At 36.8% G+C, this 15,186-nt stretch overlaps 1 protein-coding gene across 1 annotated transcript; it reads left to right on the top strand.

The window, feature by feature from the left end:
- The first annotated feature begins 641 nt into the window (after positions 1-641).
- Positions 642-8,838, top strand: LOC140340234 (5-hydroxytryptamine receptor 3A-like). The gene is made up of 9 exons (XM_072425290.1): positions 642-732; positions 1,230-1,408; positions 2,235-2,279; positions 3,463-3,572; positions 4,548-4,717; positions 4,999-5,156; positions 6,298-6,508; positions 7,319-7,546; positions 8,567-8,838. Exons 1-9 carry the CDS (start codon positions 642-644, stop codon positions 8,836-8,838), a joined length of 1,464 nt encoding a protein of 487 aa, XP_072281391.1.
- The last annotated feature ends 6,348 nt before the right edge of the window (positions 8,839-15,186 follow it).

Genomic DNA, 15,186 nt, shown 5'->3' with positions numbered 1-15,186 from the left:
CTAATGTTTTGGCAACTTTATTGAATTTTGGTATCATAGATCTTGGTGTTGGATGTTTACCAAAAGTACAGGATTCACTAGTAAACAAATATCTCTTACCTATTCATGGATACTGGAATTGTTTAAACTTATGGAAATTATGGAAATAAACTGTGTATGTATTTTTTTTTTCACTTTCTGTTCTCTCTGTAAGCAGGAAGTCTCCCCAGCAAGACACCCATAAAAAAGGCAGTTTAAACTTGCTACTTTTCCAAAACTAATAAAATGGCTTACACTTATGTTTTATTTATGTTTATGTCTTTAAATATGGAGTTTGGATAATAATTTCTTTCTAAAAATAAATATAAGCATATTGTAGTGTAGTGAAATATGTAAGGTTCACAGTATTCGCCTCCATTTCACCTAGGAAAGGGCCTATAGGATTTGGATACGGCCGCAGTTAATTGTAGAACTGCAGATTTACTAATTTTCATTTAGGATCCAGATCCGCAGTGTCTTAAAAGTTTGGGTGAGCCAAATACTTTACCCCTTCCTAGGCAAGGAATTGGTTGTGACTCTGGAGCTCCTGACTGGTCTTATTGAAGAAAGATTTAGAGGCCAAGTTTGCCTTTGGCTAATATAGGCTGTGAAAAGCCTGTGTGATGGGACTGCCAAAAAGGTCCCCAAGTTTAAGTAAACTGGGCCTAGCATTGGAGAGAATATGTCATATTGAGACAGAGAGGCTGCTTGCAGGTTTGTGCTGTTAAATGCTGAAAAAGAATAGGCAGGCTTCAATGGTCTCAAACCCAGGCAGGAGGCTAAATTTATATTACGTAACTGGTCTATGATGATAGTGATGCCATGGTGGGGAGAACCATGTATGTTCACTTTGTTTTCATGTGTTGGAGATAAATAAAATTGGGCAGAAGGCCCTGAAATTCCAACTGGAGTCAGGAATACCTGCAAGCAGTGCTTTGATGCTTTTCCCTTACATCCAGTCACTGAATCCAGTCTTTAAAAGACTGCTCATGTAAAAGATACCTTCTTATTTGAAAAAAATGACTTAAAATTACAGTTTCTTTAAAAGTCTGTATGTCCTCTGATGGTTGCAAAGGAAAATTTAAAGGGTTCACAAACTTTTACAATTCACGGTATATAGACTAAATTAAATACAAAAAAGACCTAAGTGCATGTATTGGGTAAATTGTTAACATAACAGTTTTCTATATGCATTTTTCCATGTGTCTTAGCTTCTATGATTGCTGGAGCCAAGGCATGCCTTAACAGCACTAACATATCTAGCGTACCTCAACTGCGTCTTTTACGTGACCTGGAGAAAGATTATGAGAAGGAGCTGAGGCCTGTAAAAGACTGGAAAAGTGTATCCTTTGTATATGTAGACATTATCATATATTCTATTCTGTTAGTGGTGAGTATAAGGAAAAACATTAATGATAGAAGGATGGACAAATAAATGGATGGATATGTGATCAGTGGTTTAGCATGTTTTACCAAAATCGAAAACAATATAGCCAGTATTGGACCAGGGTAGTTGGGCTCACTGTAGGAAATGAGATTAAAGAACTGCCAGAAGCATGCATGTTACCAATGACAGTCCAAAACAACACACAAACACATATACCCATGGACTGTCAGATACTGCTTACTAGTAACAAATGCCAGTCAGAGACTGAATGCATGAAACCCACGACAATCAGAGACTGCATAACTGTAACCAAGACAAATATAGGTTGCACACATGCTTTAAAAGACAATCAGAGACTGTGCACAATATGCTTATTTCCTTAGTGGTTGAACTTGAGGGACTTGTGACTTTTCTCAACCTATCCTAACCTACTATGTAACCAAATATTGTCATACATGTTATTGTACATCTTTGTTCCCTTATTAACACAAAGGTTTATCTATACACAGTCCAACCGCACTAAGTTACCCAAATAAATACAATAGTTAATTGCCCTATTTGAAAAGCACAGCTTGGTTGGTACAATTAATGTAAAAAGTAATTACATAAAGTATTTACATAAAACTCTCAAAATTAAAGGCATGCTGACTAAAAAATTACTATATTTTCAGCAATATTGCTTTAGATTCACAAGTATAGTTCCTATTGTCCACATAAACTCAAATGTATTTGGTCTCTCCTATTTAGACAATTTTTGATAGATAAACTAAGTGTCATATTATAACTTTTATTTTGTACTAAAATAATTGCTTTGTTTTCTTGATTACAGAATGAAAAAGATCAGATAATGACAGTTTACTTTATGTATACCCGGGTAAGAAACATGGAAATGATTTCTATCAAACATCTAATATATATATATATACACACACAAACACACACACACACACAATATGTATAGTAGCATAGTGAGTTATACAAAGCCAGGATTAGAGGGTATTTGGAAGCATTTTCTTTCTTTTATTTTACATGGAGAAGAGATTAATGGACTTTGGTAATGCTACATTTTTGGTAGAGCTGCAGATGTGCAGATCTTTATTTGCGATCCAGGTTGGGCATTTTGGAAGGAGTAAGTGGGCCAAACACTTCCTCCCTCTTCCAAGCCAGGAACCTGTAACGAGAAAAAGGAAACCTAAGAAAAGGGAATAAGTTAAATTTCAGATTGAGGGATGTAATCAGGGCCTGAGGCCAGGTGTAGCTCATGAAGGAGGAGAGCCAAGGAGGTGTCAAGACAAAGGGAACTTCTCAGGTGGACCTGGTTGTAGTAGGTGCAAAAGCATGACAGAGCGAAGACAGTTCTCAGATGTTGTGCTATAAGGATTCAATATGATGTGATCAGATTTGCAATGTGAGATTGCCTCCATAGAAAAGTGAAGGGGCTCCACTGACAGGGGAATGGTACCTATTTTTTGGGTGCCTAAGAAAGGGTCATAGTCAGGGGCTTCAGGGAAAATAGAATTCATAAACTGATGCAAAGATCAATGGGTAAAAAATCAGACTTCCCTGTTCAAAGACCCTATTAAGTGAGAGATGTATGAAATGATTCTACCCTTGACTTCACCTAAGACTGTCTGGGATCAAACTTGAAGGCTCTTTCATCACTCAAGATTCATTCTGACCCATCTGCAACCTTGTGGGGAAAGAAAATGGCCGAGTAAATCTTCTCTATTTTATCATATTGTATGAAGTGCTGGCGGAGGGGAGGGCATGACCAGTTGTATGGCAATGGTGAATATTCATTTAGTTTCTATTTATTTCCAGTGTTTGAGAAGAATATTTAGCATTGTGTTCTATGTTTTAGGTGCCATTAAATTGTTGCAATTAGTCAGTCATCTAATGATGATATCTATACAACATCTAGGACTGGTGGGAGCTCCCCCATCTCACCTAAAAGTCAAATAAGCTAATTTGTAATAAATAAATATTACAATTGTTTCTTTGGTTTCAATACAGAGCCATACAATTACAAATAATACATTTTTTATTTATCCCAACAGTTGTGGAAAGATGACTTTTTACAATGGAATCCTGAGAACTATGGAAATATAAGTGTCATCTCTCGTCCAAAAACAGAGATATGGATTCCAGATATTCGAGTTGATGAATTGTGAGTATAAGCAGCTTAAAATACTACTAGACTAGCAAATGGATTTATAACAAAATGATCTGCAAAGTGATTGGCATTTTACCTGATAATTTCTGCACCACAGTGTTATTGCAGAAGTGATAAGTTTTAATCCCAGACATTAAAGAGTATCATGTCAGTGATCAACCACATCAACCACATCACTCTCAAGAGGCTCAGGGGTTAGGGTAAGAGTAAAGCCCCGTACAGACAAAGGAATGGGGAACCATTCCACACACATTTTAGCATGTGATGAGCACTTTGTTCTTCTCTTTATTTTTTGTGTGTAGGTAGCTTACTAAATTGGAGACATGGGTTAGTAGTTCAAGATTAGAGCTAGTTAGGGGGTTTGTTAAAGTTACTCTTTAGGGTTAAAGTTGGAGTTTTAGTCTATGATTAAGGGTTAAAAGTAAACTTAGGATTTAGAATGTTCAGGTTAGCACTTACCTGCAGGAGCTTCAAAAAACCTGCCGATATGGCCAAATATTGGCCCATTTAAAAAAAAGAAAGCCTTGACATTTCCTTGCAGTTTTGTCTAACCCTTCCTGATTTTCACACATTCCTATTAGCCACTCCATAATACACTTCTAAAGTAACTGGTTAGGTGTCCAACTTAGTAACCTGGGTCCCACCAGAGAGGACTGTGGTGAGAACCTCCCATCAGTCCAAAAGCAGAGCATAGGTAATACATGCATAGGGAAAAGTGTGTGGGATTTCTCAAATCAAAGGTCAGTGGTTCAGACCAAAATTATTTAAAAGGTAATTTCAGTCTAAAATTTCAAATACACTACTACTATCAGCTAATATTGTTTACTAATCTATAGTTTATGAAGTTATTTTTTGTTCCTATATAAGATCTTTGGTCTATTTCACAAGTGCTTGTACATTTGTTCTGTGTTGCATGTTCTCTGCTGAATAAAGTTGAATAAAATGTAATTATGTTTTTTCATCTTTCAGTTTTGATTCTAACAAGGATCTAGAGCACTCATTTGTCTACATCAACAGCACAGGATGGGTAAACTACCAGAAAAAACTCAGAATGACGATCAGTTGCATGTTTAACATCTACTTATTCCCTTTTGATGTTCACGCTTGTAACCTGAGTTTCCAAAGTCAACTTCACACTAGTAAGTAATGTGCATTTAGCTTACAGTATGGCTAAAGGCAAAGAGTTTTTTATTTAAAACATTTAAAACATTGTTAAAATATGCTGCATGTTTTTAGTGCAGTCTGTGTGCCCCTTAGGGAAACAAGTTTAAACTCATAAAATAACTAAAAATAACATACACAAATCAAAATTGTAAAATAATGAACAATACAGCAACTAGAAGGAGTGTTGACATTGTTTATACCTATGTAAGTTACAGCTTGGAAAAAAGTATCATATTCATATCTCTCTACCTCTTAGTTGAACATATGAATATTACTTCACTGAGAACAGAACAAGAGCTAAATAAGGATCTCGGGAATTTTTACCAAAAGGGAGAATGGAAACTGCTCAATATAAAGCCAATTCATACACTGTGGGAAGACCATCAGGACAAAAATGCTATGATAGTATTTCAGGTGAGTTTCAGTCTCAGTGATGGCACATTTCCATCCATATCTATTGTACTTATAGTGTCTTAAGACATGTCTTCCATGCAACTTCCATATAACTCAACAAAATTGCCACAAAAACAAACAGTCCCATTGTCCTTTAAACCTTACCTTGTGCAAGAAGGAATACTGGGTGCAGCAGGTATCTAAAGCATATCTCATTTCCAATCTGATGGACTGAACACATCAGGAAGATCTGTTTACATGAGCCTCTTTTTAACTATTTGCTTTCTCTTTTACTTCATTTACCTAGACTCATTAACACACGTTGGATTTCCCTTGAGAAGGCTGCATGCATGCAATTCTCCGAGGAGCCCCCACGTCCACTCTAGCCTTAAAAATAAAATTAGGGTCCACAAAGGCACTCCTTTCTATATCTGTTGGATCAGTGTTTCTCAAACTTTTTAACATGAGGGAACCCTTGAATATAACTTCCAGGTCTTCTGGGAACCCCTGTTATAATTACTTTATCCACAGCTTACAGTACATTAGTGTGGTGGTCAGTGTGAAGAATGGCTCTTTCATTGCTGGCCAGTGTGAGGAATGTCACCCTTACAAATAGAAAAAAAATCATTGCTGTCCGTTGAACTGACCTAAGAGAAAACAAATTGCTTATTGCTCAAGAAACCTCTAGCAACCTCTGGAGGAACCCTGGCTGAGAAACTCTGGGCTTGGTGTATTAAAACTCTCCAAGGCAGGAGAAAATACAATTTCATCAGTGAACCTTGGTGATTCAGCAAATAAGGAATGGATTTCTTAAAAAAAATTTGCAACCTCACCAGAACCATTATGATGTAAAGATTGTATATGCTACTTTTGGGAATTTATACTCATGTGGGATGATCCAGCACCACTTGTATTTCTCTGTTGTTTGAAGACTTTACGCAACAAATCAGCAATGGGGAAAAAGTGAAACGAAGGGGACATACAAATAATACTGACAATTAGTCATTTCTTCTTTCCTTGTTCCTTGTTTGCAGTTTCCATTGTTCTTGCCTTTTTTAAGATAACACGACATTTAAATGAGCCTAATGATGTATATATTACCATGTATATTTCATTGCATACAGTTTCATCAATAAAATTGTCTGTACTTGTCTTGTAATAGATCACTTTTCGTAGACACCCTCTCTACTACGTGGTGAATCTTCTAACTCCCAGCATATTCCTTATGATTATAAGTTTGGCTGGATTCTATATACCTCCAAACAGTGGAGAGAGGATATCCTTTATGGTTACTGTATTGTTGGGTTACTCTGTATTCCTGGTTATTGTCTCCGAAACCTCCCCCCCAGCTGCACATGGGACACCTATAATAGGTAATGTAAACCTTAAACAAAGTTGGTAAATTTTTTTGCATATTGCAAGATCCAGGATTATGAGTGGATCACCTGTTTTTACAATAGGGTTGTTTCTACCCTTTAGCTATAAAAGAATTCTCTAATCATATGGTTAGAAAAAATCCACACTAGTGGAAATAACAATGACCGAAAGAAGAATGCTAGACACCTCTTAGCCTGAGGCATTTCACCTATTGGCTTCTTTGGGGGTATTGCTGAGGAAACTTAGGTTTATTCCACTGACACTTAGAGTATGTTAGATTTGCTTTATTCAAATAGTCAAAAATGACAGCAGGTTGGGGTGGTGCAGAGCAGCTCATTGAAGATGTGAAAACAAAGGTGAGTATTGTATCATTGGCCACTATGCAATACCTTTATTACTTTGAAGCCAAATTAAAGTTTCACACCTTTTTGTTGTTTCTTAGTTCTGTACCTCTACATGTTATAATTTGAAACTGTTTTTTGAATGCCTTAAAGTAACAGACTTCCCACAATGGCACTACTATGGCAGAGATGAGTAATAGCCACATCACTTATTAAGTGGTATGAGACATTGTCACTGTGTGCCAAGTCAGACTCTATTGGACTGGACAGGCAAGTGAGGGGGCTCAAAAAACAGAGGCCATTAAAAAATGTATATGTGATTGCATATTATTTGTGATTTCAGTTAGGCTTTAATACTAACTAAGACTATGTGAATTTTTAAAGTCACAGTTCTATCATTTGCTTCACGTATTAGGTGAGAGACACTTGTTTTGACATTGAAATATTGTTACATTGTCATTTCAGATATGTATTTTTTGGTCTGCATGGCTCTTCTTGTGATCAGCCTAATGGAAAGTATTTTTATTGTTCGATTAGTAAATAAGAAAGATTTTCTGGCACAAATTCCTACCTGGTTTAAAGATCTGAGTCTAGGAAAAATAAGTCCCTTCCTTTGCAATAGGAAAAATAATCATTCCACTAACCCAAAGATGAACATATGTGATGAATTTCAAGACATGGAAAACCGCACTGGTGAGTTGCTCTTAAAAATGCAGTTGCAAATTGAAGGGAACATTAAACTTTGCATTCTGTACTATGCATAATGAGAAAAACTGTTGTAGTGCAGTGGCTTGACTTAACAATACTCACAATTTATCCAGATTAAGCAAGGTAATAAAGTAACAAATCAACAACTTCAGCTTGGTGACCATTGCTGTGATGCATCAGTGGAGAACTCAACACATTTCATAGTACAACAGGTTCTGTAAAAGGATTTTGCACCACAAAATGGATGAGTTCACCACTGATCATAACAATGATTGTATATGTTCAGAAACTGATAACCGCACCAAGTTAAAGTGAGAAGGACTATCACATGCATCCATTACTGACATAATAATTTCAGGTAATATCAGTAACATCAGTTATTACTGTTATTTAATATTATTGTACAAAGGTACAATAATATTAATTATGGGCTGCAGATTCTAGGTGCTCCTTCACTTATTGAGAATTTTAGTTGCCTGGTTGTCACCATGTTGGGCCATTGGTTTCAGTACTTTATGTGTTATTAACAAATTGTACAAATAAGCAGGACTCTCGACTTTACCTTAAATTTACTTGCAGCATGCTTGCTCCAGATTAGTAATCTAGATGGGACTAAAAAAATTAAAAATAAATTCACCCAGGCAAATAGAAAAATGTTGGCAAAGGAAGTTTATATATCTCAGTACAGCTTTCCTTTAAATTGGTCTTCTCACACTGAGCGTGATTGATAAATGATACGTGTTCAGAAAAAGTCATATTATACTATAACTGCCCTAAAACGGGAGTGTTTTAGATCCTGTTTCTAAACCAGACATGAAGGATAATTGATATGTGTTCAGAAAGCATTTTATTCAATTTTGTAATAGAGCTGAAAATTTAAAACATGTAGAGCATTCCACTGCTCTCTGCAAAACTCACCCAATCTCTCAAACCCCTGCATTACTGTATGTGGGCTTTTTACCAGCAGTTCTTAGATATGTAAATAAATATGATTTATTTCTGCAGGTGAACTGACCACACACATGGTTAGTGGACAAAGCACCAAAAATTCTTCCGAAGGAAACATATCAATGAAAGAATATGGAATGTTGGAAAACATTCTTCAAGAGATAGTAAGGATTCGGCAAAACATCGAGGACAATGATCAGCAGACTAATTCGGAAATTCTACAAGTTATATTTGCAGTAGATAAATTGCTTTTTAGGATATATCTGGTGACTATATTGGCTTACACCATAACCCTAACACTACTTTGGTCATTTAATAGTAGTACATAAAGAGTGAGCCATAGTAGCAGTAGATTTTGGTGTTATAAGGGAAGAACCTACCTAAAAACCTGCATGGTCCTCAAAGGTAAGAAGTCTTCAGAAAAAAACCTCAGACTTCTCTGAAGACTGTAATTCCTCCAAAACCACATGTAAGGCAACATAATACTCGATCAGGAGATGACTAGAGTCTACTGTTACCATGTTTCACAACTTAATTCCAGACCCGAAAACGCTATGATGCAACAGATGCTAAATTTTCCTTCGTTTAGAGTGTACTGAAGTACAACTTATCTGCTCTGCAAGTGGCATACATAATACATTCCATGTAGCTTTTCACATTAATCACAAGGAACATATAACAGAATCATATCATTTTGATTGTAACTCCAGGTTTTTTACAATTGTATTTGTGCAACAAAACACATAATTGTGTGTGTTATTGTACCAATGACAGAGCCTTTGTGTTCCCATGTTATATGAACAACAAGTGAGGTGAAATTCCATGAACAGCAATAAAAACTTGACAAAAGTATTTAATCTACCCACATCTATCACAAAAAACGTTTTGATGGAAGTTCAACACACAGATATCTTTGACACAGTGGGCCTGATTTATTAAAGTTCGCCAAGGCTGGAGAGGATACACTTTCATCAGATAAGCTGAGTAATCCAGCAAACCTGGAATGGATCTGATCCAAAATTGAAAACATTTGCTACCAAAAAGCAAATGACTTGTAGGACATCCATTCCCGGTTTGCTAGATCACCCAGCTTCACTGATAAAAGTGTATCCTCTCCAACCTTGGAGAGCTTTCATAAATCAGAGCCTGTATCCTTTGCAGCATCACTACATTCAATTATTTTTTTTAATGTAAGCAGTATACATACTGTACCTACATGTTACACAGCATAAATACTTACACTGATAGAACTAATGAAACAGCTTGGAAAGCTGAGAAATGTCTTCAACAATACAAGAATAAGTCAAGTTTACTATGACTAACTACCATTGGATATAAAATGACCTGGGTAAATGAGAATCTTCATTTACCCAGGTCATCATCTTCATTTACCCAGACATCATTCAGACCACATTCCCTCATCCTCTCACAATCACCAACGACAATACTTAATAATCAGATTCAACGTGTATACATGCAATGGTGAATACCTGCAATTTAACAGCTTATTCACAATAGAAGTTCATATGATAGATGCTTATTCTAGGTGAATACATATGCAGTTTACAAATGAAATGATTATTTGTAAAAAGAATGGTGAATCTCAAATAAATAACCTTTTGTGTGAGCTTCTTGTATTCAGTTTTGGCAAATTTTGTCATATATATATATATATATATATATATATATATATATATATATAAAGTGACATCAATGCGGGATTGGAGGTGGAAGGGAGATATATTTGCCCAGGATTCCTCTTTTATGTGAGGTATATTTGCCCAAGATTCCTCTCCTGTGTGAAGTAGCAGGTGGAAGACTCTCCCCTGTGAGATAATTAATTAAGAAGCATTGAGGTTTGGGATATAAGCCAGAGCCAGGAGCTCAGTCAGGAGCCTAATTTGGAGAGACACAGACAGGGGTCTGTGTGGGCTCAGTTTAACTTGGAGAGACTGTGGACTGTGTGGGAGAGCTCTGTTTGGAGGCGCATACAGTCCGTCTTTGAGGAGCTCTCTGCCCGGGGACACAGAAAGTTGGTCTGTGTGAATGAACGGAAACCTGAGTAAAAGGTTGCTGAAAGCTTTGTTTGGACCTGACAGGGAGAAGCCCTCCAGCTGATAGACAGGAAAGTCGGATGTATAGTAAGTGCTGGACAGGCAAGGTTTTCTTTTGCTATTTTGTTATTTTATCTGCAACCTTCAAATAAAGCTGACTACAAGTCAGCTTAACACTTAAACTTCAGTGTGTGATCTGAGTTGGATGAACCAGACAAGTGTCCTTTGACCCCAGCAAAGGCGATCCTGAGCATAAAATATGCATATCTTAAACTAACTGCAATCTTCCTTTTTAATTGATGCTTTTGGAATATATCCCTCTACTTCTACCTTTTTGTAGTTCTTAAAACAAAGTAAGATGTAAACTAACAGGTAAATGAAAATGAGAAAAGCAAAGGAGGGGGTTGTTTGGGCAAAAAAGGGATGAAACAGATGTAGAAATAAAATAAAATGTATTTATAGTGACCTAAACTGGATGAAATAATTGACAAATATGTAAAAAAAGAAAAACTTATTCCATGCCTATCCACATTTAAGCTAAGTTCTAAATGTGAGGCCACCAAGAACCAATTGTTCCAGCTACATATAAATGTTACAAGTCTTTTGCATTGACAGACATTTTTTCTTGTTGCTGGTTCATCCTCAGAACAGTTCAGTTCTGAATGTAGTTTCTGATAATTCCACTTATACTTGTGTCATTCACAGCCTACTGGATACAGTTTTGTCTGATATTCTCTATGTGTCCATACTTTCAGTCAGAAAAAGAGAGCCATGAAGCAAGCAACAACTGCAAAGCTGTTTTTTTTTTTTATCTAACCTCTCTCTTTTCACAGAAATAAAATACACAGGATCCTTGGGTTCCACCCAAAAGGAAGATATTAATGAATAAGATATTGTGTGTGCCTAGCCTGTAAAGTTAAACAATATCTATAAGTGGAGAAAAGAGAAAAGACATGCCTTTTATAGCACAATGATCATTTATGTATGGCTGATTTATTTAATAAGAGTTATTAGAGTCTATTCTAGACATAACTCTTCTGTACTAGAACATAGCTGTAACACAGTTCTAAATACACACTTCTAAATACAGGTGATTTAGTGAATAATATTGACGTATGTATACAATGACAGACATAAATAAAAACTATTCTCTGAATTCCGATGCGTTTAACCCAAGAAGGGCATCTTCAGAATTCAAAATTGTGTCTGTCGATAAATGGCTCTCAAAACACCACATTTAAAAGTGATATAAAGTGAACCACCTATCAAAGTGTATTTAAAGATTTGTGATTAAATTGTGATCAGCGTAAAAGTAAGTCCGGTGACTCGTTCACAAGAGATTAGCATTATTTGACATACGAGAAAATTGCCCCACTGGGTGTACTTAGCTGACACAATGCCCCTGATTCATCAATAAAATCCGCGCTCGCTGGAAGCGCGAAAGTACGCACGGCCATCGATCGCGGTTTACCGCGGTCCGGACTCGAGTGTGCGCGTACACTCGCCTCACTGCCAGCCGGATTCGCGAGCTTTTTCAGTTGCTGAATAGCGCGATGGCGTACAATTTCGGATCGCGAATACGAATGCGCGACCGATAATCCGATTCTGCTTGATGAATCAGGGGCATTACCTTTAAACCTATTTTTAATGGTCGTGACGACTGTTATCCTTTAATGATTAGTATAGATGTTTTATTCACATCAGCTTTTGTGGTCTTTTTCAAAGGGATATTTTGATCCCAGCAAATCAAGGCTTAAGGTTCAATAAATAGTAGAAAGTCTTACAAGTAATGTTAATCCAAAAAGGAAAGAATCATGCCAGCCCAGCAATTTATTTGGTGCCGGCTTATTGAACCAGTTTGACTATCAGCATCATGCCGCCAAAGGCATCCTTGATTAATAAATGTATAGTTCACAGCTATGAATGTATTCTGAGAATGTGTTGGAACTAGCTACTACATTTCCTTTAAGTAAATATTTACTAAAGCATTATAAGGTTATCTTCACAACAATTATTTAGTAATTTACATGACAGTAACTTATTATCAGAGCCAGTCTCATTGTAAATCAATTTAGTTTGCAAATACATAAAACAAACATGTTATAAAACAAACTTTGAACACTAAAGATTTTACCACCCTTCATTTTATTTAGTTTTTTAAAAAAGCTTTGACAGTTGACAATTGTATTTCTGAGAACAGCATGTTGTATATTTAGGAGAGCAAAATTGCCTGGACATGTGTTGTATATTTTCCTTCCCTAAATACATATAAATTGCCCCTAAAGTTCCACTTTGATAAGACTGTTTTTTATTGCAGAAAGGGACAGGCAAAGTAACATACTTACCTACCTGACTGCTGTCTTCATCTGTCAAAAAAATCACTCTTTTCACATGTGCAGCTCAGAATAAGATGCCGGGATCTGCATCTTAGCTTTCTCTGCAGTTGCCAGGAGTGTTAAAGCACAACATTTATGTGAACCCAGTGTAAGGCCCTGGTCAGCACCAGTACTCCCCAGACATCAGTGCCCCAGTCTAACGTCGCAGTCCTCACCTATAGCAGCCCCCGCTCAGCCTCGGGAGATTGGTTGCGTCTCCTAGCACTCGGTTGCCCCCAGGACTTAGTGCCCAAAGGATGATGTCTGGGAAGGGCCAGCAGCTGACCAGGAGCCCACAGATAAACAGTACAGAATTTACCAGATAATCAAGAAAACAAGCTGAAGTAATACACAGCAGATCAGTCCACCAAACGAGGTACAAAGGAATAGGCACAAGCAGAGTCGGGGTCAGAGGCAATGACCGGTCCAGGCTGAGTACAAGAAGGATGTCAGGAACAGGTCAGCAACAAAAAAATCTAAGAAACTATTACTTTTTTTACGTTTTTATTAAAAAAAAGTTTAAACAGCTTATTTAGAAATAAAAGAAAACAAAAATTTCCAAGAGTACAAATATTAGAAACAGATACACAAATTACAATAAAGTACCAAAGTAGAACAGAAAATTTGCATATATTTTGCATATTCAAATCAAAGAATCAGGGTACATTTTTTTCAAAAAATAAAAGTCAATGATCCAAGGCTAAAGTAACAAAGTCCCTGGCTTTCCTTTAGTATCCTCCTGCCTGGTGATTTGGTACCATGCTTGCCCACCTTGGCGTGCCTAAGGACTGCAACCTGGCCGTAATCAGCAGCGCAACATCCTCACCATCAAAGGCATTGGAGAAAACCTGGTTACGGCTTAGACTCTGCACCTTGGCCCTTCTCAGGGCTCACACCACCTCCATAAGTCCCCCAGTGGTCCTGTCTCGCCGTGCGTGACAGTTTGTTTGTAAAAAGTAAAACAAAAGTCCATTTTGCAGAGTAAAAAAAAAAAAAAAAACAAAGTCCTCTGCTAAGTGAACAAAATCTCCCTTTACCTAGGTAAAGATACATATGAACAAGAACCAAGATTATCTTTTGAACAGGTAAGTACAAAGCTTTTTCCAACATATACAGAACATTTATACATATATTTTGAGCATAACCAAAAATCGTTTTCACAAACACAACAAGGGTATGTACATTTTTGCTTTCCTTTTTCACAAGAAAAAAAAACCTATTTTGGCAAATACACAAAAAAGAAATTTCACAAGTGTATTCCACATATACAGTCCCCAAGTTCTCTGTGCTTCTAGTTTATCCATTGTTTTGCAATCAAAAAAAAGAAATCAAACATTTTGCTCAAGGCATACTTAATACACTCCTTTTCATTTATGAAATCATCTTGTTTTCCATAAAGCCAATTTCAGGGAATTGCTAGAAACCCAAAGTAGCTTTTTCTTTTCTACTGAGAAGGAAAGAGGTGGACCGTACATGACATCCTGGTGGTCAAGAGTTTGAAGGCCTTTAAAAAATTTCAGCAAAGGCCCGGCTGACTGCCACACAGACCTTGCATACGAGCAATACCAGAAAAGATATAGGGTTGACTCCTCAACCATCCATCCAGACCAGGGACATATAGGAGAACTCACAAAACCCCTCCTTTGCTGAAAGGCACGCAGGGGCAGGCACTTATGGACACCCTGCCAAGCAATATCCTTTAATTTGTTTGATAGAAATTTTTGGTACACGTTTACCAGATTTGTGCTGACCTTTCTGTAGTAAAAGTGGGTACAAGTGTAACTTCCTCATTTGATTTGAGGAATTTTCTAATTTTGTTTGCATCCAATAGATACGGATACCTTTTTCAAAAATTGTATACCTTTTGGTATGATGAATGAATGAATGATGAGTGTTGGAACTGTTTGGGGTGGTTGGTATTTTTCAGCTGTTCAGATGTTTTATTGTGCCTTCTTGTTCTGCAGTCGGCATGCTTTTCACCTGGTAATACAATGTTATCATCACAAACAATTTTAGGAGAGGAACCTGGATCGCAGAACTGTCTGGTAATAAGCAATTTAGCTTGCTCATTTTTCTCCAGGGAGCAGTGGATAGTAAACATTTAAAAAAAAAATTCACCGTGGCCATCATAGCTCTCCTAGGTACTAATTCAATAAATAATGAAAAGGTGACTTTGTTCCCTCTGTGCAGAGCTTTTCAGACCCGACATTTAGGGAACAAAATTTAAACTCCCCCATTATCAGAGTGG

The sequence above is a fragment of the Pyxicephalus adspersus genome, chromosome 11 (genome assembly GCF_032062135.1).
Source record: "Pyxicephalus adspersus chromosome 11, UCB_Pads_2.0, whole genome shotgun sequence".
Classification (NCBI taxonomy): Eukaryota; Metazoa; Chordata; class Amphibia; order Anura; family Pyxicephalidae; genus Pyxicephalus; species Pyxicephalus adspersus.
Note: the sequence above shows the minus strand (reverse complement) of the source record. Positions and strands in the feature narration are given on the sequence as shown.

Excerpts from the sequence above, each read along its gene's own strand:
- LOC140340234 (XM_072425290.1), top strand. The coding sequence starts at position 642 with ATGGGACTGCCAAAAAGGTCCCCAAGTTTAAGTAAACTGGGCCTAGCA. Across the intron at positions 4,718-4,998 it reads CCAAAGTCAACTTCACACTA|TTGAACATATGAATATTACT; the intron begins GTAAGTAATGTG and ends TCTACCTCTTAG. Across the intron at positions 7,547-8,566 it reads AGACATGGAAAACCGCACTG|GTGAACTGACCACACACATG; the intron begins GTGAGTTGCTCT and ends TTATTTCTGCAG.